Source organism: Hibiscus syriacus, unplaced genomic scaffold (genome assembly GCF_006381635.1).
Source record: "Hibiscus syriacus cultivar Baekdansim isolate YM2019G1 unplaced genomic scaffold, ASM638163v2 tig00110450_pilon, whole genome shotgun sequence".
NCBI lineage: Eukaryota > Viridiplantae > Streptophyta > Magnoliopsida > Malvales > Malvaceae > Hibiscus > Hibiscus syriacus.
The window spans coordinates 7,250,773-7,276,702 of record NW_024062743.1 but is presented as its reverse complement, the minus strand read 5'-3'; the positions used below and the strand labels follow the sequence as shown (position 1 = coordinate 7,276,702).

General features: G+C 30.0%; 1 protein-coding gene across 2 annotated transcripts; it reads right to left on the bottom strand.

Moving 5' to 3' along the window:
• Positions 1 to 4,945: 4,945 nt before the first annotated feature.
• On the bottom strand, positions 4,946 to 6,981 carry LOC120126087. Of its 2 annotated transcripts, none has more exons than XM_039144384.1 (2): positions 6,506 to 6,981; positions 4,946 to 5,224 (listed from the first exon to the last, which is right to left on the bottom strand). In XM_039144384.1, the coding sequence occupies exons 1-2, from the start codon at positions 6,873 to 6,875 to the stop codon at positions 5,145 to 5,147; spliced, it is 450 nt and encodes a 149-aa protein (XP_039000315.1). In that variant the 5' UTR covers positions 6,876 to 6,981; the 3' UTR covers positions 4,946 to 5,144. The 2 variants fall into 2 exon arrangements, with proteins under 2 accessions (XP_039000315.1, XP_039000316.1); XM_039144385.1 differs by lacking the exon at positions 4,946 to 5,224 and adding an exon at positions 6,360 to 6,379.
• Between the last annotated feature and the right edge of the window lie 18,949 nt (positions 6,982 to 25,930).

Sequence of the window (25,930 nt, the reverse complement as noted above, 5' to 3'; positions counted from 1 at the left end):
AGATGGTTGTTCAAAGTTAATGATTCATAAAGGCTCGGAAGGATTACGAGATTATGATGATTGAGAAAGAAAGTTGAGAAAATGATAGATTTTATAGAAAACAATCATGATCGATAAACGATCAACCTCCATGATTAGAATGCGAAAACGAATCGTATCGATAAAGATTGCTTAATAGGGATTGATGAGCTTTGTAGTTAAAAGTATATTAGTATTTCTTTTTAATTTAATTTTGATCGGACATTAGAATTCGATGCGATTAATGTAAGTTTGACAAAATATTTTCAAGTCAAACTAGATTTTGTTAATATTTATGTGTTAGGGAATCGAATCCCTTATCGTATGTGAAAGTCAACGATAATTGTATTTTCCTAACAATATTTTGGTTTCGTTAAAGGGAATGGAAAGACATGAAGCACATTTTCAAATAATGGTTCAAACCTTCCCAAAAGTAAAGAGGTTAGATCACTAAAAAGCACACGTACAAGTTACGATTGAATAGAAACTTCAAAAAATTGTTCTGAAACATGGAGTTTTCTAGAACTCGCCAGATGTTTGGATGATTCGTAAAATAATTCGCGATGACTCCCTCCCCACTAACCAAGTTATTAGGAAAGGAAGAAATATTTATTTGAATTGGTGAAAAACAACGAAATGAAAGGTATGGAATAGTAAGATCAGTTGGAAATTGATAGTTTGGGAAGTAAGTCAAGGAAGTTATTACAATTTTATACATGATATTTGAAAATGATTCTCATGTAATAAAACAGACAAATCAAGCGAGTTTCATTCGAAGAAAGAGAAAATATATTTCGAAATGTGTACGAGGAGATAGGAATTTTTAATTGATAATAAGTCAGGAATTTGAACAAGTTCTACTTAAAGTAAATTTTGTAAATTGGATTAGAAAATCTGTTAGAAATTGTACAAGTTGAATTGGAAGAAGTATTTTATATGGTTAGATACGTATTTGAATTCAGTTTATTATGGATTAAGTGAAGAAATTTTAAGTATAAGAAATAATACAGAATATTGTTATTTGCAAGTAGCGTAGACTATCAAAGTCAGAAAGGTGCAATAAATTCTGCAATCAGTAAGGATTACAAGTATTATGATGGTGCCTCTCATACCAGTATGAGAAGGGTATTGGAGTAGGAAGAAAATGAAATGAACTATGTTACAAGGAAGCTTTCGATTTAAGAAGGAATGTTTTTTGAATTATGAGTAAAAGTTAACAAATAGTGTGCTTACTTGAAGATAATGGCACAATGGAAAGGTAAGAAATGATGGATCAACTGCATTGACAATAAAAAGGGAAATATTGAAGTGACGATCAAAATAAGAAGTGGAAATTAAAACAAGGAGAAAGGATAGGACTTTCTACGGATTATAAGCGAGTTGAAGTTGATACATTATTTCAAAAATTATTTTCTGTATCGAAAATTGTTATTTTTTAATTATTTATGGAAGAAGAGGATAGCATAATGAATGCAAGTGTAAAGTTAAAGTTTTTTTCTGTTAGAACAAAGGAAGAATATAAAAGTACATGTTAAGGATAGAATAGGAAAACGAGGATGAATTTGAGGATTATAGGATATGTTTGAGGTAGTAAAGAAATAAAAGAAGATTTTCACTCTAGAAGGAAATAAAGACATAAGAAAATAAAGAGAATGGTTTAGAGGACCAAGTATGACAAGAGTTATAAATAAGTGCAGTTGATAAACTTGGCATGACGGTAAATTGGAAATAAGGTAATAAATATCTTTGGAATGAGAATAAACAATTTTCAATTTTCAGTGGAAATAGAAAAGGATTTAAATATGCATTGTAGCGAAAATTCTTTGAATATTTAAAAGGGAAAGGTCCGATTTAAATGATAGTGATTAAGATAAGTAAGTCTGTAAACTTTATTTTAGTTTGATCAAAACTTTTCATGAAAAAGTTCAAAAGGCGTTATAGTAGAATTTGAAGCACTAGATGAAGTCATTCCTCTAGAAAAGTTTATATAAGGTAATAGTTATAGGACAGAGATTAATAGAATTTCTTGTAAAGCCTAACTATCGAAGAATATAACTACGAAAAAGAATATATAAGAATGTTAGAGAAAGAAGTTAGAGTATTTAGAATTCAAGTGATGCTAGTTGTTAAAGTTTCTTGAAGTAAAAGGGAGTTAGGAAAATTACATAAGAATATGAAGGATGTTTAGAAGGTGATACAATGATTCGTTGAACCAAGTGCATGTGGAAAATTCGAGGATCAATTTTCTTAAGGGGGAGAATTATAATACCCAAAAATTACAACAGATGATTAAAATGCAAATTTTGAAAGTTGATGGCCAAAATATAAAAATTAGAAAAGTTTAGAGACCTAAAGTGTAATTTTGAAAAGTTATATATATATTTTTTGGTCCCATAAATGGATATTTTACCTTAAAATAAATATTTTTGTGTCTGTCAGATTTTTGATCTGAAATTTGTAGAAAAAACTATTAATCGGTAAAGTTCGATAAAATAATCGAATATTCAGATCGAATAAAAAATTTACAAAAATTTGAAGGATGGTAGTATGAGGTTAAAAATTTTCGTTTTATTATTTTTAATGTGAAAAATTCGAAGTGGATCAGTCATATTAAAAGAATTTACCATGTCTTAGTGAAATAGTATAATTTAGTGACTAAATTAAAATTTTAAAAAATTGGAAGTCAAAAATGGAAATTGATAGATGAGATTTTTATAGTGATTTAAGAATTTTAAAATATAAATAAAAGAGTGGCATGGAGGTTAAAATAAAGATTAAATAATGGCAATTTAGATTTTTGGGCCAAAAGAAAATAAAAAAATCATTTTAAATTAGCTTTTAATGGTTTAATTAAGAGACATTTTGATAGAATTCTCTTGATATTCTTCTTCTTCTCCAGCAGCTAACCGTAACCTTCTTAGCCAAGTTCATGATTATAATTGAGATCAAAATGAATCGGATACGAGGGTTATAAAGGTGATTGTGGAATAAGCTAGTGAGACACCAGGTGAGTGAAACTTACTTATTTTTTATTTGATATGATGACGACTTGCGATAAGCCAACCTCGAAGGTTTTTGATTGAAACAATTTGAATTATTTTATGAAATATCTTTATACTGATTTACTAAATGTTTTTTATATGATTTTGGGTTTGAATAACCCAAATTATTTTATTCGATGTTTTATTTCATAGTATGTGAATATTTTTGGGTATGAACTACCTAGATATGATTTTATATAAATGTTTTTATATTTGATTATATGGATCAATGGTTTTTATATGCAAATTAGTAACTAATTTTGAATAAAGCCCATTGAATGGAAATGAGGGTTAGTGGTACAATGGCATGCCATGAGGTGGAATAAATCTAAATATGTTTATGAAATGACACCAATGTGGTACACGAGGTGGAGTAATTCGATGCATCTGATTAGCTATATATGTGTATTATATGGTATCTAGATGGGTCACCCGTAGTCTGACTCGAGTGCCTAAGTGGTACACGAGGTGGAGTGACTCCGTGCTATCTGTTTTGACAATAAATTTGGTATACAACGCACTAACTCGTTATTTGACTCATGTACCGCGTATTTTCATGATAATACAATGGGCAAAGGTTTGATATGAATAAGAAAATTATGGATTTGAAATGATCAAATATTGGAAAGAAAAGTACAAATTTGAACTAAATTAGAAAAGTACAAATCTAAAATGGCACAGTACAATCTGAATTACGTATTTTTATAATAAATTCTTATTACGAGTTAATATTGATTTTATACGTGTTTTATTTTATTAATGTCTTTATACGATACTGACTGTTTTATAAGTTAAATATTTTATTTTACTTGGTTGTCTTACTAAGTGAAAACTTAGCATGTGAGTGTTTCACACGTAAGTGCAAGCTAGGAGGAGAAAATAGGGAGTACATCAGTATCATTTTCGAGGAATCAGTTCTGCAACCAGAATCAATAAGTAAGGACTTCATGAATGTTAATTTATTTGGTAGTGACATGTATATTAAAGAAGTTTCTAGTTGCTCTGATTCGGATCTATTTAAGATATTTTTGTTTAAGTTATGAAGGTTTGGTTTTACAAAGTACATTATTAATTATGAATATTGGTTTATTAAAACGTAATTATTTATGATAGAAACGATTTTCAAATCAGACAGTTCCTGACAGTTTTGATTTAAGATATGTTAAGGTACAAAACTGCCTAAAATGTTATTTGCATTGAATTTAAAATTTTGATATTTAAATATGAAATTGTGATTTTATGCGGTTATTAGTTTGAAAATAAAGAAATACATTTTGAGATTTTAAAGAAACAATTTTTTACTGATTTTCAAATAGTAAATGTTTTGTATGACTGATGTGATATATTTGACTCGTATACGTGTACGTATATGGGATAAGGGTGTTACAGATCATCTTCAAAGGTATAAAGTGGCAGATGTACGTTATGGCCCACCCTGAAATTTTCTAGAATTCGATTTTTTTTAAAACTCGAAGTTCTCTCTTAATATATGTGTGTGTCCACCCTGAAATTTTACCGTGTTCACTCTAAAATTTTATCATATATATTTAGATATAAAATGTTTATATTATTAATATTCATGTGCCCACCCTCAAAAAAAATTTCTAGATCCACCACCGAAGGTTTAACAAGTTTATTGTTTGCAAAGCTGAGATGACGTGAATGCATTAGCTTGTTACCTCAGCAAATGCAGAGTTCCGTAACAAGTTGGAAAAGCTCACACAACCGCATACAAAACCAAGGCACCGTTGGACTCCATTGCCATACATACATATATTAGATCAAACACCAACAAATCATAGTAGCAGTGAGAATATAAGCTAATAAAAGAAATATTTTATTCATAGCAGAGTGGATACAATACAATAGATATAGTATATGTCCTGCTCTATGCAGAATTAAGTCAGACTCATTCCAGCATTGTGTAATCCCAAACCTGATCCATATTTAGATTTTTGGCTGGTCCATTTCCAACAATTGCAGGAAATTTCATCCCCCCAACTGCCATGGATCGGCAGAGCTTAAGGGTTCATGCGGCTGATACGATCATCATTAAGAATTTTCCACTGTTTGTTCTTGAATCTTTTAGTTGCATAGTTTGACGGTGCAAGCCACAGCTTGTGCCCAGAATTTGAGCCTCGCTTTAACATCTTCTGGATGGTCACCTGTAATGTATGCATACACATAAGAAAGGCGCTCAAGGTTAAAACCCATTCTGCAGTTTCAAACTTGCGTGTATTACTATTAGAACGAATCAATCGTGGTAATAAAAACCAAACTTGCGAGGACCAGAATTTAAGCCTTGCTGTAACATCTTCTGGTTTTCTACTCCTATAGCCTAATGATGAATCGAATCCTCGGTTTGGATCTGTTTCTAGATGTTTTGTTTTTCACTAGATGAATCATGGTAAACTCTAATTTAAAATCATATAAAGAGAGCTAAACGCGGCAGCCACCATAATTTAAAGGGTAAACTACAGGTGTGACCACGGAACTATGGTCATCAACCATTTTGACCACCAACGTTTAAAAGCAATCAAACAGACTATTAAACTATTTAAATGGTTCAATAAGCACCTGACAGTTAACTTTAACAGAGGTGATAATGTGGATGTTAATAAAATTGCAAAATTATATATTTGGTCATTGATATTCACACATTCTATCAATTTTGTCACAAATTTAATTCAATTAAATAAATAATCCATCAATTAGGTGGTGACACGTGTCACCACATATGTTGAGGGAAAACAAATTAAAATTAAACCTACAAAAGAGCAACAAATTAAACCTACAAGAAGCTTGAAGGTGAGGGAGGGGGGATTCGATCCAGGGACTCCCTGGGCCTCTACCACCATACCAAACTACCCATTTGGTTCACACACATTAAAAATGAAAATAAGTTTAATATTTTTATTTTTAATTTGAATTATTTTTAATTTATTATTTGGATTCTCTAAATAATTTTAATATAATGTTTTAAGATAATTTATATATTATTATTTAAAAAATAATTTAAATAAAAATATTAAACTCATTTTTATTTTTAAATTAACTATAATTTAATATATATATATATATATAATTTACTCATTAGATTTATTTTAATAATTTAATATATATATACATACATTTGTGAAACAACCTTGAACAAAATATATAAAATGTTGGACAATTTTAAACCAAATGGATTTTTTGGCCTAGTAGTAAAGGCCTGCCAGGGACTCTTAAGGTCCCTGGATCGAATCCCCCAAGTTCCTTTGTAGGTTTAATTTGTTTTCCTCTTAGATATTTCTTTTCTCGCTAAACCCAGATTTCACCTAGCAAAAAAGGGCAAGAAACCAGAGGTTATCATCGCTGAAATTCCTAATAAAAACAAGATCTGATGGAAAAGGGAATGAAACTTAAAAAGGAATTCAAACAAAACAACAAAAGAAATGACGGACCAGGAGTAGAGATCTTCCAATTGGCGAGGGTGGTGTTAGTAGGAGACGTAGAGTAACACAACTCAAGTGCAGGTAAGGTGTTGCAAAGCTCGGGAATTTCGTCGTAGCTGAAGCCAAACCCCAGATCTAAACACCCCTTTAGTTCGTCTAGGTCTTCTCCGGTCAAGCTCTTTGTCCTCTTCAGTTCATCCACCGCCTCCAGCAACACCTCATTCTTCTTCTTCTTCTTATTGCTCATCACATCAGGGTTGCTCTTGTTGGTATCTTCATCTTCTTGATCCATCTTTACCAAATCTAGACATTGTTTATCAAAGTTATCGGAGTTTGTGGTGAAAACCCACGGTTGTGTTTGGGAAGAAAATCCTACCATGTCGCTCCACTTCTGCTTTCTTGCTTTTCCCTGCAATAAACCTAACGATTTATATAGTTTGCATACACAAATCTAAGCACACGGGCTTATAAAGTTGTGCCGTCTCTAATTATTTGTGATTTCTCTTTCATCTTTTATTATTACTAATATTTATAGATTATATGATAGAGAGATGACGTTTTTTTATTATATTAATCTTTCATGCTTTGAACTTTCATATTATTTAGATATGTATTTTATGTTTGTAGATAGTTTTATTACGTCGTGTGATTCTGATTTACGATTTATCGATTATCTTTCAATAGTTTCATCTTCTTTTGTGATTCGTTTGCCGATGCAATCAGATTTATTTATATTTTTATTTTGTTTGAGTTTTTTTATTAGATTTTTTAACATTTTACTTCTTTAATACTTATGTGATCTAAGTGATTAGTTTAATAAAAAAATATCATAATTATATTTTAAATTTACAGTTATATTTATAACTTTTTATTATAATTTTAAATATTTTTTATTTTTAATAAAACTAACGATTTTCTATGAGAGGATATTATACTTAGTTAACTAAATAATTATTTTAAAAGAAATAATAAAATACTCTTCAAAATGACGTGAATAATATGACAGTATGATGTAACTTTTAAAGAAAGAATTTTAAAATTTAATAGGTAAAATATATAAATTATATTTCATTTATAAAATATGAAATACATTATACTTTTTTCGTTTTATTAAATATGTTCATTATTAATTTTTAAAAAAGTAAAAGATTTTAAACTTTAATCATAAGTATTTTAAATATTTTAAATAATTAAATTTTATAAAATATATATTTAAAAATTACTTGACTTAATGTTTTTAAAATATAAATTTTATATTTTTATTAATAATAAATTTTAAATAATGATGAATCAAAATTAAATAAATTTGACTAAAAAAAATCAACAAGGGACAAATTTAATAGAATAAAGTGAGTATTAAAATGATATTTTTCATTATTGTTTTATTTTAAAATTTTAAAATTAATATTAAAATTTAATTTTATTATAAAATAAGTATTACATGATAGTAGTTTTATCTATTATTAAGTGGATGACATGACATATTAAATTAATAGATGTAGTTAGAACTGAGTAACCTTAGTAGTAAATGAATTGTTATTATTCCTTGAGGTCTCACTTTCGAGTACTAGAAATGTTAGGAGTGCGAGCGTTCAATGTCAAATTGTTGAGAGTTATCTTTGAACATATAATGCTTAGTACTTAGCCCATATTAATAAAAAAACTAACAGATGTAATAATATTTTATTTGATTCTTCATTTTTACTTTAATATTTTTAAATAATAATTCTAGTTATAATTAAAAAGTTAAATAAAATATTATTCATTAACTAATTACATGTGACATCTCATCTTATTTAGTTGCAGTTAACAATAATTAACATTGTGATATCTATTTTATATTGGAATAAAAAATTTAATATTCATAGTATTTTTTTAAATGTAATGAATAAATAATCATATTAATATTCTTTAAAAAATATATTGATAAATTTTAATAATTATTTGTGTATTTTATCTAAATTTCAGTCTCAGGTTACGAATGTGGTGAGTGTTGACAGCTGTAGATGGTGGTGTGGGGACCGCAATGAAAAGGAAATGGAAAAGGCAGCGCCTACCACGTGTTTTCCTCATTTCCTCATTCAACATTTAAACGTTTACTCTATTTTCATATGAAATGGGTATAAGATAATAACATATCTCCAACGTCAGGTTGATAGCAGTTTTTATGGGAGACTTTCTGCAGTTAGAATTATGAATTGTCCACCGTGAGACTCGATCCCACGATTACAAGATTAAGAGTCTTACGCTCTTACCAACTAAGCTGGACGAACAATTCTTTTTGTAAGTAATAACATAAAAATAAAAGAGTCAAGTATAAAATAATTGCTCCAATTATAGTGTTTTTTACTAATAGATATCTAAATTATTTTTTTGAATATTCTCAGTATCTAACATTATAAATATTATCACTTCAGGTGTTCGAACTGTCAACGACGTTAATATCCTTTAAGTGACACACAATATGATAATTTTAAAATTTATTTTTTAAAAATATTAACAATATTATTATATTTATAAAAAACCATAATTTCTTATAAAATACAAAAATCCCTAAACCCTAATCCTAACCCACTGTCGTCACTCTTTCCGACCACGAACATCACCGTCGACGAAGTATTTACCATCCTCCTAGTCATACACTGCCGTAACTGTTGCCGATTGACCGTTAGAATCATGTTGGATCACAATTTTCATCATAGGGTTTTTAGGTATAAAACATTGATTCGTCGTCTATCGGTCACGATTTCATAGGGATTTTGGTTGTCGGGAGAGATGAGGTCAGGTGGAGCTTTATCGTCTATAAAGGGCAGTGGTCAATGTGGATTTAGGAGTTGAAATGAAGGTTGTTAAAGTTTTGGGGTTATTTTGAAATTTCTCTGTTTTTAATATAATTTTAATTTTAAATGAAATTTTGAAAATTATCATATTGTGACACGTGTCACTTAACAGAGGAAATTAACGTCATTAGCAGTTCGAGCACCTAAAATAATAATATTTATAACATTAAAAATCAAGATCATTCAAAAAATAATTTAGGTATATATTCGTAAAAATTGTTATAATTTGGACATTTATTTTATAGTTAAGCCACAATAAAACTATGTTTTCGACGGACATAATAACACTTGCATTCTTATATCCATGCCCAAGCCCAATACAAAACCAATATCCCCCGCTACCAATAAATTAAAAGGTAAACTATATCAATGATTACTTAATTATATCTTCTTTTTATTTTGACTATCATTTTTGAATTTTTGTCATTCAGAACACCCAACTATTTAAATACATTCAATCATTTCACTAGCCGTTAACACTTAACAGAAGTGTTGATGTGTCAGTTATTAAAATTGGTATTGTCAGTTATTAAAATTGGTATAATTTAGATTTAGTAATTATTACTTACACAATTTATCAAATTGGTCGCATTTTAAATTAATTCAATCTATTTAATCATTCAATCAATTATATGATAATACATGTCACGATATTATTGGAAGGCTTTTATTAATTTAATTTACATATTTTTCCTCCAATCAAATGGACACATGGCGCCATTTGATGAAAGGAAGATAAATTGAAACATCATATTTTCCAGGGGATGGAGGTGGATTCAAACCCGGGCCTCCTTGGTTTTTAAACAATAGCCTCAACAACTGCTCCAAGACAAGTTTATGGTATAATCCATACACCAACTAATATTTATCTTATAATATAATGAAGGTCAGAATAATGAAAATAAAAACAACACTAAAACTACTCGTTCCAACCATGTATAAATTATTAGTTTATTCTTTTATATCAATATTCGAGGGTCGGGTTTAAGGAAAATATATTATTTTTACTATTTAAATTATAATAAATAATTTTAAATATATTATTTTAATTATTTTAAAGTATTAATATATTCGAATCGAGGTGGGATCAGGTTTAAGGTAATAAATCACCGACCTGACCCCAACTGGTATAAATTACTAGTTTATCTTTTTTCTTATATTCAAACCGGATCGAGTTTAAGGTAAAAATATGTTATTTCAACCATTTAAAATATAATAAATAATTATAAGTATATTATTTTAAATATTTTAAAATATTAATTTATTATAATCAATTCGAGACGGGTCGAATATAAACAGTATACTTTATGGGTGGGATGTGTTGAATATAAACAATATATTTTAAAATATTAATTTATTCAAATTAAATCGTTTTATTATTAATTCTATTTTTATTGTTCTGACATTCGTCATATTATAAGATAAATAGTAGTTTATGTAAGCATTATACCCGAACTTGTCTTAGAGCAGTGGTTGAGGCTATTGCTTATTAACCAAGAAGGCCCAAGTTTGAAATTCCCCCAAAACATAATAGTTTACGTAAACTATTACTGATGTGACATATTTATTTTTATTTTTATTGATAATACGATATTATCTTAAGGTGACACGTAAATAATATTATTATATTTTTAGTGGTGACTACTAAATGTAACCTATACTAATTATGTTTTTTAATTACATTTTTTGTTTCAAAATTAATTATATTTACTTACAGTAATTTATATATATTTGTTAAACATGTTAGTTTTTTTTGTTTTTTATGAAACTATTACCAAATAATTTTTGCCGGCTTCAGTTTTTAATTTTAATTACATTAATTGATTTATAATTTTTTAAATCTTTAAGATTTGATATTTTTTTATTTTAAGATCAACTATGTAGATAATATTTGTAAATGTCATTTTTTTTAAAAAATGGATATTGTTTTTATAATGAATTTTAGATAAATACAATTTTAAATTAATTAATAATAAACATAAAATCTGTTAGAAATGCAGTGAATTTAAAAAGAATATTCTACATGGGATAAGAAAAGAAAGTGGTAGTTTATGTAGCTTTCTTTGTTTAGCATTTGTAGACATGTTCCTTGTATATATGTATGCGTATTTTTTTTGAGAAATCATCAGCCTTGATCATTTATGCTCTCATTCTAATCCATTCAAAAACATTCTCTCTACAATAGTTCTCTCAGCTTTTTTGTTTCTCTCTCTCTCTGTTTTCTATCAAAGTTCGGAGAAGAATAACTCCGTTGATTTTTACTTCAATTTTTGAGTATACAAATTTTGAAAGATTCTGTCAATGTCAAGGGACAATGTTCATTTTTCAAGAATTAACCGGTTGAGACGTTTTTGCTTTTAAGATAGTTGTTTCATCCGCGCAGTTCTTACTTTCAATTCTTATTATTTTATGGGTAAATTACACGGTTCTCTACTTAATTTTACTCTCTCTCCTATTTTGCTCATCGTACTTTTTGATTTTTCTATTTTGCTCATTGAACTTTACTGATTGAATCATTTTACTCACTCTACCGTTAACTCTCTAACGGACGTGTTATTTTTTATTATTATTTAATATAAAATAATTAAAAATATAAAGGGTAAATTACACCGTTCCTCACTGAACTTTACTCTCTCTCCTATTTTGCTCATCCAACTCTAAAATAAAAACAAAAGGTGACCAGATACACCGCCGACCATCGTCGACCACCGTAGATGGTGACCTTTCAGTCCCAAATTTCATGGGTCGCTTCGCCTCGACACCTTGAGTCCGAATATGACCTCCATTTTGTCACAACTTACTCAGAAGTCCACGAATCAGAGATTGAAAGTGATGAAGCTGAAACGTTTTAGTCGAGATTCACTGATTTTGAAACATTTTTCGGTGAAACAACCACTAGGTTCGGACTCAGTGGGTCGAGAAGAACCGACCTATGAATTTTGAGATCGAACGACCACTGTTAACGACGGTCGACGTGGTGGTCGACGGCAACAATGGGGGAAAGAAGAAGATTCGAGACAACATCGTTTTGGTGTATATTTGAGTTTTTCAAATCGACTTTGTTTTGATGCTTGTACCATGTCATCATATCGTTAGAGAGTTAACGAAAGAGTGAGCAAAATGATTCAATATGTAAAGTTCATTGAGCAAAATAAAAAAATTAAAAGTACGGTGAGCAAAATAGGAAAAAGAGTAAAATTCACCGAGGAACAGTATAATTTACCCTTATTTTTATAGTTACCCCTAACATCTCCATTTTACAATGCTACTTTCATATTATCAACAATTAAGAAGCAAAATATATTACTACTGTTCCAATGACAATGGTGAACAAGATGATATCGGACTGTTTCAAGCTCGAATCGCTTGATGATATAAACTACTGTATATGATCACAAAGAATAATCATGTTCTTCGAACACATCGAAGTGGATTACTTAGTAACATTTTAAACGGTAAACTAATAGTTTGAGTACTACGTGTTTAGTACTCAAACTATTAGTTTTCGTCCATTTTAGTATCTAACTTTTAATTTTTTCAAAATCATACATAGTATTTAGTTTTTGTTTCATTTTAGTACTCCACTGTTAAAAACTAACGCGTTTAATATCTAAACTATCAGTTTTGGTCTGTTTTAGTAGTTAAACCTTCAATTTTTTCAGAACTTAACGTTAAATTTTTTAACGGGTACTAAAATGAAATAAAAAATAAACGTTGGGTATGATTATGAAAAATGCAAAATTTAGGTACTAAATGGACCAAAACAAATAGTTTAGATACTAAAAATGTAATTTACCAAATTTTAAATCATTTAATTGTTGTATATATTAAATGTTGCATGGGGTATAACAATAATCAAAATTCAATTATATATAATTGTACCGGTTCAACATTTGTTTAGCTGAGTTTGCCCAAACGACCGGTCCCAACCTCATATATTTTCATGCAAAAAAAGGATATTGTTGAGGGATGCCGGCGTTGCTTACAAGCCCGTAAAACAGATAGGCATAAACTACTATTCAATTGAACTGTGAAGAAGACGGATTAATCATACTTGATTAGAACAAAATATGCTGAACTCCTATATTATTCCACACTCTACACGATCCTTACATAAATCGGAATCTTCTCATTTTATAAATAATTTTTTAAGTAGAGAATAATAAATGATGGGTGTTGATTTTCTTTAAAGATATTTTATGGTAATACCAATATCTTTTTTTTAAAAAGAATATAAATTTTATTTTTAATATTTTATATAAAATTTATATAGATTTTTTTTTAATTTGTGGGTTTTTAATAGTCTGAGATGATTACAAAGTAGTATTTGCTCAGAATCTTTCTTAGTCATTGACAACATGCACACACTCTATAAACTGAGTTGCTCATACTCATGACCTCTAAAAAGAACAACACTCTCTTTAATAACTAAAACTGTTTGATGGATTCAAATATGAGTTTTTTTTAAACGTGTACATATAAAAGAAGTTGAATGAGTGAATAAAGTTAAAAAATGTAATGTAATTAATGAATGGAGTTTTTATGGTAATTTTGAGATTACCAAAAATCAAACTTGCTTTAATAATAGAATCCAGATCAGCCCTATAAATAAGTAAGAAGGTGGATTTACCATCAATCAACCATACTTTCTCTCCTTGGATTATTCAAATCATTGGCAAATGGAAAACAAAATGATGGGTTCATCTCGGTCGGTTGGGGTGATTTTAGGGTTGGTGGCACTGGTTTTAGGCTTTTAGCAGTGCATGCAATGACATGCGAAAAAGCCATAGCCACGTTGATGCCTTGCAAGCCATACCTGACTACTTCGGAACCCTCACCCACTCTTGCTTGCTGCCAAGCCGTGGCTAGTGTCAATGCCTCGGGTAGCACCACTCAGTCACGGAGGGATCTTTGCGAGTGTTTTCAGAAGAACGCCCATGCTTATGGGGTTATTGCCGACAAAGCCAAGCAACTTCCTGGCCTGTGTGGAGTCCTAGTCCCGGTGCCCATTTATCCCTCCGTCGATTGCCACAAGTACGTAATGCTTTTTCCCCTATATATTTGATGCACTAATGATCAAAGGACAAATGCAATATATTATATTAGGAGGAAAATTTATAAATTTTTAGAAATAAGTGAATTTATAAAATTTTAAGGGACGAAAATAAATTATCAATAGAAATATATTAAATATAAGAGATTTGAAAATTCAGGGAGCGACTGCCCCACCCAACCTTTTGTCCATCATTGCTTATGACATTTTAATGCATTAATTGTGTATGAATTTATTAATTGGTCTTAGTAGTAAAAAAAAATGTTGTTCTTCTTAGAAGTATTGAATTCGAGTAGTTACATTTTCAAGGTGTGCGTTTAGTGGTGGATCCATAAATATTTTTTTTAGGGTGGACACACATATATTAGTGAAATAGATAACTATTCGGAGGGATTTTAGATTTCACTATGTATGTTGTTAATAACAAAAAATATATTTTTGAACACATGCAACCTTTTTTTTTTTGAATAATTCATTTTTATTACCCAAAGAAGCAAAGTCTGCTACAAAAAATGACCGATCACATAAAGAATTTACAGACGAATTACAAAAAATAGGCTATCAATTTTAATCAATACCCCATGATATACAAAGATGGGAGTTAACATAATCAAGCCTACTAATATTTTCCCCCTTAATTTAATTCCTACAAATTCTTTGATGTTGCTAAGGATTTCATACGTGTTTCGAGAGCATCCTTTAAAAATTCTTCGGTTGCGTTCCTCCCACAAGACATAGATGCTGGCGTTCCAAGCAATTTTAAAGATAGTGGTTAAAAGAGATTTGCCTTTCCAAGAGTTGCATGCCCAAGTAACCATGTCCTCCCAAGATAATAAAGTCTTCTTTAGCCCATTGAGAAGCAATATTTTCTCTTGTATAAAAGAAGCAGTGTGGCATTCAAAGAACAAATGGTTTTGACTTTCCATTGATTCGTTACAAAGTACGCATATCCCATTAGTAACAATGCCCATGTGTTGAAGACAGTCACGTGTAGAAAACCTATTTAGTAGAGCCATCCATGATATCAAGCTATGCTTAGGGATGTGGAGGGGGAACCAAATTATTAAAAACATATTAATTGTGCATGAGGTTTGAAATGGGTAAATAAAAATGTTTAAAAATGTTAAAATTAAATATGAATAATTTTGTTTAAAATGAAAGAATATTTTTTCCTTGATTGATAAGATGTCATGTTGTAATTAACTAAAAATATATGAAATTAAATCATTATTAGTGTTTTCTGTATTTCATTTTTTCAACGTATTCACGTCTAGTTTTTTATATGCGTGTTTTCCAAGTTGGATACGCATTCATTATAACCTTTATTTGAACTTGTACAAAGAGGTTCATTTTCTCTCCTTTTAAACGTGCAGCATCCAATAGGCATATGCAATGGAGGCTTCCCACCGCCAAGAATAAGCAAATGAGGCATCAATAACTTCGAAAGGGAATTCATTCTTATGCAGACTGTAATGGAGGAATTTAGCTATCCCTCTTTCTATATGTATGAATTTTTCAAGAAAAAATATATATATATATGAAAAATGAAATTTCCCTTTTTTAAAAATCTTATGACACATTTTAGCCTTCTTTAAAAGCCATTCATTTTTCAATTATAATATCTTAGATCTCAATATATAAGAAATTATAATTTTTTTAAAATTAGGTTCACAAATCTAAATGATAATATATATTGGCAATGGGTCGGGTTTTTGGTCCACTCGACCCGATCCGAAATAATAATTTTTTTTATTCAATAAAAATAGTAACTTAATTGAAAAAAATTATATATAGAGGTGTATTATTGTAATTATTCATAAATATATAAGGTAAAATTATATATTTTTTTTCAGGTCGGGTCGGGTATTTTTCACCCTAAACCTGAACCCGACCCGAATATCACATTTAAAAAAACTCGACCTGAACCCATTTTTTTTAAAAAAATCCGACCCAATTGGATCGGGTTGGAACCCGTCGGATTCGGGTTGAGTGACCATCCCTATGTGTGTGTCCTCTTTTTGGACGATTCCTAGTAGACAAAGTCTTTGACACTTGGATTCATATGGTGCAAGACCAACTTTCCTCATTACAAAAGAATAACTTCTTATATAGATCTAAGGCTACCATCAATATAATCTTATTTTTGCCTAAATTAGTAATTACATATTTTTTTCAAAAACAGTATTGACTTTTCTAAATTTATATAATAAATTAATTTTTTATTAAATTATAAAACCATTTATGAGTAAAGTCTCATCTTAATTATAATTTTATTTAAAGTTTGTTTAAAAGCAAAAAAACATCTCAATTGAATTATTATTTAAATATTTATAATTAAATTATACAAATTATTTAATCAAAATTTATTTAATAAGAATTATATTAAAACAATATTTTATTTAGAAGTTATTTGATAATCACTTGATAAAAATGAATTTATTATATAAATTAATTTGACTGTTTTTTTTTATTAAAGAAAGTTAAAACAACTACAAAAGCACTACAAACGGAGGGTACAGGAAATATGGATCATCAGTCACCAATTGCATGATTCTCGCTGGTACATCATCAACCCAAAATTGATGAACAGACTGTCCGAAATCCCCCTGTGGCTACCGCATACACAGTTTGGCTGTCGTTCTTATTGGTGAAACTAAAGCAATACGAATCAAAGCTTTTGACCAATGTTCCCGCATCACGGGTAAGTGAGCCGGTATTTGAAAAATCCTTCTTCTTCACAGGATCGATGATTTTAGTGAACTGTAGAAGAAATACGTTATATAAAGAGATGGAGACGAGTTCAAGATTCTTATTCTAATTATGTATGATGATATATATATATATATTGACTCTTGATGTTGGTGTGAAACTTAGAATAATGATGATTATTGTTGGGCTAACATGACTTGTAGATATTGCTGTCAAATAGTATATTTAACTTTAAAAGACCAAGTAGGAAAATCAGTGATTCTGTTAAGAAACTCTAACTATCCAGAGAATTGAAAAGTAAAACATCGACAATAAAAATTCGGTTTACAGATCGACATGACAAAAAAGATATGAAAAATCTCCATTGTTAGAACAATGAAGTGAATTCATTTGTGAAATATTCTAAATTAAAAGATATTTATTACCTCTTTACATTTGAATATTAATAGGATAGTTATATCCTTTTAAATATCTCAAGGTAATATATATTTACTTTCTTTTTGAATTTAATATTAAAAAGTTATTAAAAGGATATCAATATAATTTTAAATATTTTAAATTAAATGATATTTATTATCTTTTTAAATTTAATTATTAAAAATATATTAAAAAGATATCAATATATTTTTAAATATTCCAAATTAAAAGATATTATCTATTAAAAGATATTATCTTTTAAAGTTTGAATATAAATGAATAACATTATTTTTAGTAAATTCTCCTTTGACAATTCCCTGTAAATAGAGTGCTAACCTTCTAGGTTAAACATATCTAAGAATTCAAGAATTTCTACTTTTTTTGAAATTTTTTTTCTCTCTTTCTCTAGTTTTCCGGTGATAGGAAAAGGCAAGAAATAGTTTGCAATCTTGAAAGTTGATACCATTGTTCATTGATCATCGAGTTGTTGCATTTTGGGAGATAGACAACCAAAAAAACACGAGCACCAAAGGAGTGACTGAAAATCTATATTAAGGAAACTATATAGCGACATGTCTCAATTGTTTCTGATCAAATGATCAAACAAAAGAGTATTTTTCCTTTCATATATTTTATTTTATTTTTTAAGAAGTTTAACTTCTTTGTTTTATTTTCTTAGGTTTGATTTCATCTCGGATTGTTATTTTGAATAACAATCTTAAGATAAAGTTTCATCTCATTCATCCACCTTTTTAATTCGAGACGATTCAATTTTTTTTTTGAGAAAACGAAGATAACAAACAAATTTGTGTCATGATTTATCATGCCATCTTAACAATTTTGCTTAAATCTCAAAGTGAACTAATTTGTTTAATAGAAATTATCGTGAAAGTAACTTTGGTTACTGATTTTGTTTCAGAATATTGATTATGCCCGATAAAAAAATCTAAAATAAACAAGAATTAATTTTCTGTTTAATGGAATTATTTCTAATTCCGGTTCCATTTATTTTACAGAAAATTGAGATAGTAGACTCTACCAATTTACCTAACTTGGAGACAACAATGATGATTCCAATTTAGAATTCAAATATGAATACGAGTCAATAGAAAATGGTAGTAAACCACAACGAGAAGCTAACGAAATCATGCGAATAGAATTTCAAGATGCGACAACAAAGTTGAAAACATTTTGATGTTTCGATATAACAAACTAAGTTTAAATGAATTTTAAGATTTTACAAATGATTTTCTAAAGTATATTCGATTTAATTATTCGAATATCAAAATATTACTCCAAGTCTTTCAAAGTTCAATTTCAATCCTTATTAATGTGTAAAATTATGTTTGATACGTAAAATATTTTTGAAACAATTTTCACAAAGTATTTCGAACAAAAAACGAGCCTAAAATCAGTTTTTCAGGTAAGTGTACCGATGCATGAATCAATGCATCGATGCACCCTTGTTTTAATTGAACATCGAATGACTTTTGTGTACCGATGCACATACCATGCATCGATGCACTCCATATATATTAAAACATCGAATTGATTTTATGCATCGATGCACAAGCCATGCATCGATGCACCCATGTTTTTTTCAAAACATCGAAGCATATTTATGCATCGATGCATTATCAGTGTACCGATGCACTAAGGGTCCAACGGTCAAAATATTTAAATTTTACACATAGTGTACCGATGCACTAGCCTTATGCATCGATGCACCAGACGCTCCCACTGATTTTATTAATTATTTTCACACTTAAACATATCCATTGACTCCACTAATCATCCCCAACATTTAGAATCAATTGAAGGAGTATTTAAACAAGCTTAGAAGCCATTGATCAATAACAAGAAATAACAATCAACAAGAATTAAGAGAGAATCAAAGAGAAAGCATCAAACCTCAAGTTTGAGCATTTTCAAGCCAATTTCATTCAATATTCATTTTTGCTTTCAATAACACTTATTGTGCTCAATTGTATTATTGTTGAGTGTTCTTTTTTTGTTCTAGAATTGTGCAAACACATTTGCCTTGTGAGGTTTTTTCAATAAGTTTGCAAATTTGTAATATTCTCTTTGAGAAAGAGTGTTCTTAAGAATTGGGGTATATTCTTGAGGGAATTGTAAGGTTATCTCTTTGGCCTCAAAAGAAAGAAAAAATTAGTGAATTTGTTAGAAAATCCTTAGTGTGGATAGCTAAGGTAGTGGACGTAGACTTTGATTGAGAAAGTCGAACCACTCTAAATCGCTGTGCAATTACTTTTAATTTTCTGCAAAAGCTTCCACCAAATTTTTAATTGCCAATTCACCCCCTCTTGGCCAATATCAGAGCTTGACTCATTTGAAGGTTTAATCGCCTCTTGTGTAGAGCCGGGAAGAGTTACATCGATAATCAAGTCATCAATGGCCTCCACTTCAAACTCTGACTTCGGTATTGATTCATTGCCCGTTAAGAAGCCTCATTTCTTAAATGGAGCTAATTATGCTTATTGGAAGAATAGAATGATGTATTTCATTCAAGCAAGTGACATGGGAGCATGGAATATTATAGAAGACGGATACTTCGAACCTTCCACTCATCCAAGATTGTGGAGTGAAGGAGAAACAAGAATGTTCTAGCTCAACTCCAAAGCCATCTATATTATCTTTTGTGCTCTTGGACTGGATGAATACGAGAGAGTTTCATCTTGTACAACTGCCAAGGAAATATGGGACAAACTACAAGTCACTCATGAAGGCACTGACGAGGTAAAAGAATCTAAAATTAGTCTTCTAACTCATAGCTATGAAAATTTCAGGATGAAACCAGATGAAGACATCAAAGCTATGACAAATATATTTGCCATGATTGTTAATGGTATCAAATCATATGGAGAGATCATTCCAAATGCAAAACCTATGAGGAAGTTGGTTTACTCACTTCCAAAATCGTGGCAATCAAAGAAGACAGCTATCATCGAGGCTAAGAACTTAAAGTCCTTAACCCTTGAAGAACTAATCGGTTCACTTCTCACTCATGAAATGATGCTTCAAGATGAGGTAAACCTCGATAACACTGATGAGATACCAAAGGAGAAGGAGAAGAAGAAGAACGTTGGAGTTGCTCTCAAATCCACAAAAGATGAGAGTGATTCGGATGAAGATTACGATAACGAGGAAATGGGATTATTTGCCAAACGGTTCAGAAAATTAATGAGGCCCAACTGAGGAAGAAAATTTAAACGAAATGAAGGCTTCAAAACTGAGCCAAAAGAGAAGGACCTGATCATTTTCTACGAATGCAAGGACCTGATCATTTTCTACGAATGCAAAAAGCCGGCATGTCAAATATGATTGCCCTCAATTAAAGAAAAGGGTCAATCTAAGAAGAAGCACAAGGCTCATATGGCTACATGGAGCGATGAAGAAGGTTTCGATGAAGAGGATCAAGAAATAGCAAACTTGTGCTTGATGGCATACGAGGAAGATTCTCATGTAACCTCTACTTCATTTAGTTTTGAAGATTATTCGTTTGATGAGCTATTAGAGGAATATAATGGGTTGGCTTCGGATTATGAGAAATTATTTTTAAAATATAAAAATGATATTTCAAAATTGAAAAATGAAAATAATCTCATATCCAAGACCAACAATGATCTTGAAAGTAAAATAAAAAATTTGCAAATCAAACTAGAAGAGTTTGAAAAGAAAAATTTTGATTTGCAAAATTTACTTTCAAAGGTCAATGATGGTCATCAAAAGAAAATTGATGATCTTAAAGCTTCTTTTGATAAAGTTGGAACAAAACGTTTTGAAAATGGAGAAAATTCAAAATCCAACTTTGTTAGAAAAAGTTATAAAAACTACAATCATAGAGGTCCCCAAAGAACCTCTAATGGAAAAATCGTTAGAAGTATTTGGGTTCCTAAATAACTCATTACTACTGAAGATAAGGATATCCTACACAAATGGATACCTAAGGGGACTAGGATTTTGGAAACTAATGAATATGGTCTTAAAAGAGTTTGGGTACCAAAAATAAAAAATTAATCTATGTTTGTAGGAAAAGGAGCATTGCTACAAGGGACAGGAAACAAATTCAAACTCATGGTACCTTGATAGTGGATGCTCAAGACACATGACCGGTGACAAAAACCGATTCATAGAGCTCAACGCCAAAAATGGAGGAGAGGTGACTTTTGATGGTAACTCAAAAGGTCACATTGAAGGTATACACATTATAGGTAATACGTCTTCCATACAAATTAAGAATGTTTTATATGTGAATGGATTAAAGCATAATCTATTGAGTATTAGTCAATTATGATATAAGGGATTCAATGTCATGTTTGATATTAACGGTTGTAAAGTCACTGACATTGCATCTAATAGGATTATGCTTGTTGGTCATAGAATAGGAAACATTTACATGGTGCATTTAGATTCTATAGATATGACTAATCTATGCCTAGTTGCTAAGGATGAGCATGATAGTTGGTTATGGCATAGGAGACTAGGACATGCTAGTATGAGTGTTTTGCAACGGTTAATTCAAGGAGATTTAGTTTGAGGGTTGTCTAAACTAAAATTTGATAATGATAAAATCTGTGATGCTTGTGCTAAAGGAAAATAAAAGCGAGTTTCTTTTAAATCCATTAACGACGTATCCACTAGTAGAATATTACAATTTATCCATTTAGATCTTTTTGGGCCATCTAGAACTACTAGCTTGGGTGGAAAACAATATGCATTTGTATTGGTAAATGACTATTCTAGATATACTTGGGTTCTATTCTTAAGTACTAAAGATGAATCATTAGAAAAATTTATCATGTTTTCAAAAGTAATACAAAACGAAAAAGGTTACTCTATAACTTGTGTTAGGAGTGATCATGGAACTGAATTTGAAAATCTTGGGTTTACTGAATTTTTTAATTCTAATGGTATTAGCCATAATTTTTCAGCACCTAGAACCCCTCAACAAAATGGAGTTTCTGAGAGGAAAAATCAAACTTCAGAAGAAATGGCTAGAACCATGCTTTGTGAAAATAATTTGCCAAAATATTTTTGGGCAGAAGCCACAAATATCCTTGTTATGTTATTAATCGAGTAATGATTAGGCCTATTTTAAAGAAAACTCTATATGAACATTTTAAAATAAAATGCCTAACATTAGCTATTTTCATCCTTTTGGATGTAAATGTTTTGTTTTAAACAATGGTAAAGACAATCTTGGCAAATTTGATGCTAAAAGTGATGAAGGAATTTTTCTGGGTTATTCCTTAAATTTTAAAGCTTATCGAGTATTTAATAAAAGAACTTTAGTTGTAGAAGAGTCTATACATGTTTTTTTGATGATAATCCCCTTCTGAGGAAGGATTCTTGTGTGAATGATGATGTAGGTATTATAAACATAAATAACGTTGGACATGACGTTGGAGAACCATCATCAAAGGAAGAAACGAAAGATGAGGAAACTCAAGATCCTCTCGAGAATCCAACCATTGAAGAAAGGGAAGTCTCTTACTCAAGGGAATACAACTATGTCAAGGATGGTGAAATAATAGGTGATCCATCCAAAGGGGTAACAACTCGATCTTCTCTTAGAAATATTTGTAATTATGTTGCATTTATCTCATGCATAGAGCCTAATAATATTAAAGAAGCATTAAATGATGAACATTGAATTATGTCTATGTAAGAAGAGTTAAATCAATTTGAGAGAAGTAAAGTATGGACATTAGTTGAAAGGCCTAGTAATAAATCTACTGTAGGTACTAGATGGGTATTTAGGAATAAGCTTGATGAAAGTGGTAATATAGTGAGAAACAAGGCTAGACTTGTTACTCAATGGTATACTCAAGAAGAGGGCATAGACTATGATGAAACATACGCTCCCGTAGCTAGGATGGAAGCAATTAGAATGTTATTAGCATTTGCATGTTTCAACGAATTTAAATTATATCAATCGAATGTTAAAAGTACATTTTTAAATGGTTTTATAAAAGAAGAAGTATATGTTGAACAACCTCCTGGTTTTGAAAATTCAAAATTTCCAAATCATGTTCTTAAATTGACAAAAGCGCTTTATGGTTTCATACAAGCTCCTAGAGCTTGTATGAAAGATTGTCAAACTTTTTAATTGAAAAAGGTTTTTCAAAAGGGAAGGTTGACACTACATTGTTTTTAAAACATAAAGGTAAAGATTTATTAGTAGTTTAAATTTATGTTGATGATATAATATTTGGTTCTACTAATGATGTTCTTTGCCAAGAATTTTCTAAGCTAATGCAAAGTGAATTTGAGATGAGCATGATGGGGGAGGTCTCATTTTTCTTGGGACTCCAAATCAAGAAAAGAAAAGATGGAATCTTCATCAATCAAGCTAAGTACGTCAAAGACATGCTCAAGAAGTTTGGAATGGAAAATGGGAAACCTCATAACACTCCAATGAGCTCATCAACAAAGATTGATATAGATGAAGGAGGTAAATGCGTGGATGTTAAATTATATAGGTCAATGATTTGCTCTTTGCTTTATCTAACCGCAAGTAGACCGAACATTATGTTTAGTGTTTGCCTATGTGCTAGATTTCAATCATGCCCTAAAGAATCACATTTACTAGCTGTTAAGAGAATCTTTAGATACCTTAAGGATACTCATAGTTTAGGACTTTGGTATCCTAGAGACTCTAGCTTTAGCTTGCATGCCTTCTCTGATGCGAATTATGGAGGATGCAAATTAGATAGGAAAAGCACCTCTGGTACTTGCCAATTCCTTGGAAATATGCTTATTTCTTGGTTTTCGAAGAAATAAAATTATGTTGCATTATCTACCACTGAAGCGGAATACATTTCAGCTGGTAGTTGTTGTGTACAAGTTTTATGGATGAAACAACAACTTTTTGATTATGGAATTGAAGTAGGTACCATTCCTATCAAGTGTGACAATACTAGTGCTATTTGTCTCACTAAAAATCCCATCCAACACTCTAGAACTAAGCATATTGAATTTAGACATCACTTCATTAGATACCATGTCGCTAAGGAAGATGTAGTTCTAGAATTTGTTGATACTTTGCACCAATTAGTAGATATCTTTACAAAACTCTTAGACAAAGAAAGATTTTGAACACTTAGGATAGAATTAGGTTTAACTGACCTATCTTCTCTTAGTGTTTAAATTAATTTTAGCACTTTTAAGAATAAATAAAAAATGTTTATAATAATAATAATTTTTGATTGCATTCTTTGTTATTAATTAGGGGGAGTTTATGATTCTTTGGTGAAAATTAATTATATGTTCTAATAAAGTTTAAGGATAAAATTGATTGATTGAACATGATTAATTTTCAATATATGAGTTGCCAATACCACTAGAGCTAAATTATTTCGCATTTTAAATGTTTAAAACGGATTTTTGTGCATAATGCATTGATACACTATTAAGGTGCATCGATGCATCCATTTGAATGTGCATCGATACATCATCAAGATGCACCGATGCACTCCTTGAATGTGCATCGATGAACACTGCCATGCATTGATACACTCGTTGGGTTTTTGGTATTAATACCCTATTTTCTCATTCTTTCAAAACCCCAAACTCTCCAAGCCTGTCGCCGTTCACTCCTCTTCCTCTCCTCACTCTCAAAATTGCTCCAAAACCTACGTTTTTAATCAGAAATAATTCATATTACTTCTCCAAATCCTGCTAACATCATTAAATCATGCTAAACATCATCACATTCCACTCAATCCGAATTTTTCAAGGTATTTTTCCAAAATCTTCTATTTTATCAAATTTTGATTTTAGAACTTGTTTAGATTAGTTCTAGGATGAACATTATATTGGGCATTGATTATAGTATGATTCTAAACTATATTTTACAATCAATTTCGTCAAAAACAAGCAATTTTTCAAAATTTTCTCTTAAATTTTGAAATAAAAAAAATTATTAGTTAAAAAAATATTGATGTTTTTGATTTAATTGTGTTATTTTCATGAAACTATACGTATTATGATTTCTCAAATATTATTTTCAAATAGTTTTTAAAATTTTACCCATTAGGATTCGGTTTAAAGAATCTTGAATTATTGCGGACTCTTTTGAGTTTTGGGATTGATTATATTGCATACATGTTTTTTAAATTTGCAGGTTACCTATCCAATTTCAATTCTTAAACCATGTCCAACCCGAAACGCCCTAGGACTTCTTCGTGTCGTTCTAACCAACCTCCTAATCCTATTCATCCTCACCCTCCAAATCCAAACGATCCCAATATGACCATTCTAAACTCCTGTTTTAATATGCTAGGTCGTCATAGAGAAGAACTCTACCATAGGTACATGGATTCCTTCCGACCATACAAAAACCGGGAAGAACGTATTCCCTCTATTCAAGCCATGGTAGATATTAACTTTGAA

Bases quoted from the DNA above. Each gene is read 5' to 3' on its own strand.
- LOC120126087 (XM_039144384.1), bottom strand. From the start codon at position 6,875: ATGGTAGGATTTTCTTCCCAAACACAACCGTGGGTTTTCACCACAAAC. The intron at 5,225-6,505 runs GTCCGTCATTTC...CATACATTACAG, and splicing joins TTGGAAGATCTCTACTCCTG to GTGACCATCCAGAAGATGTT.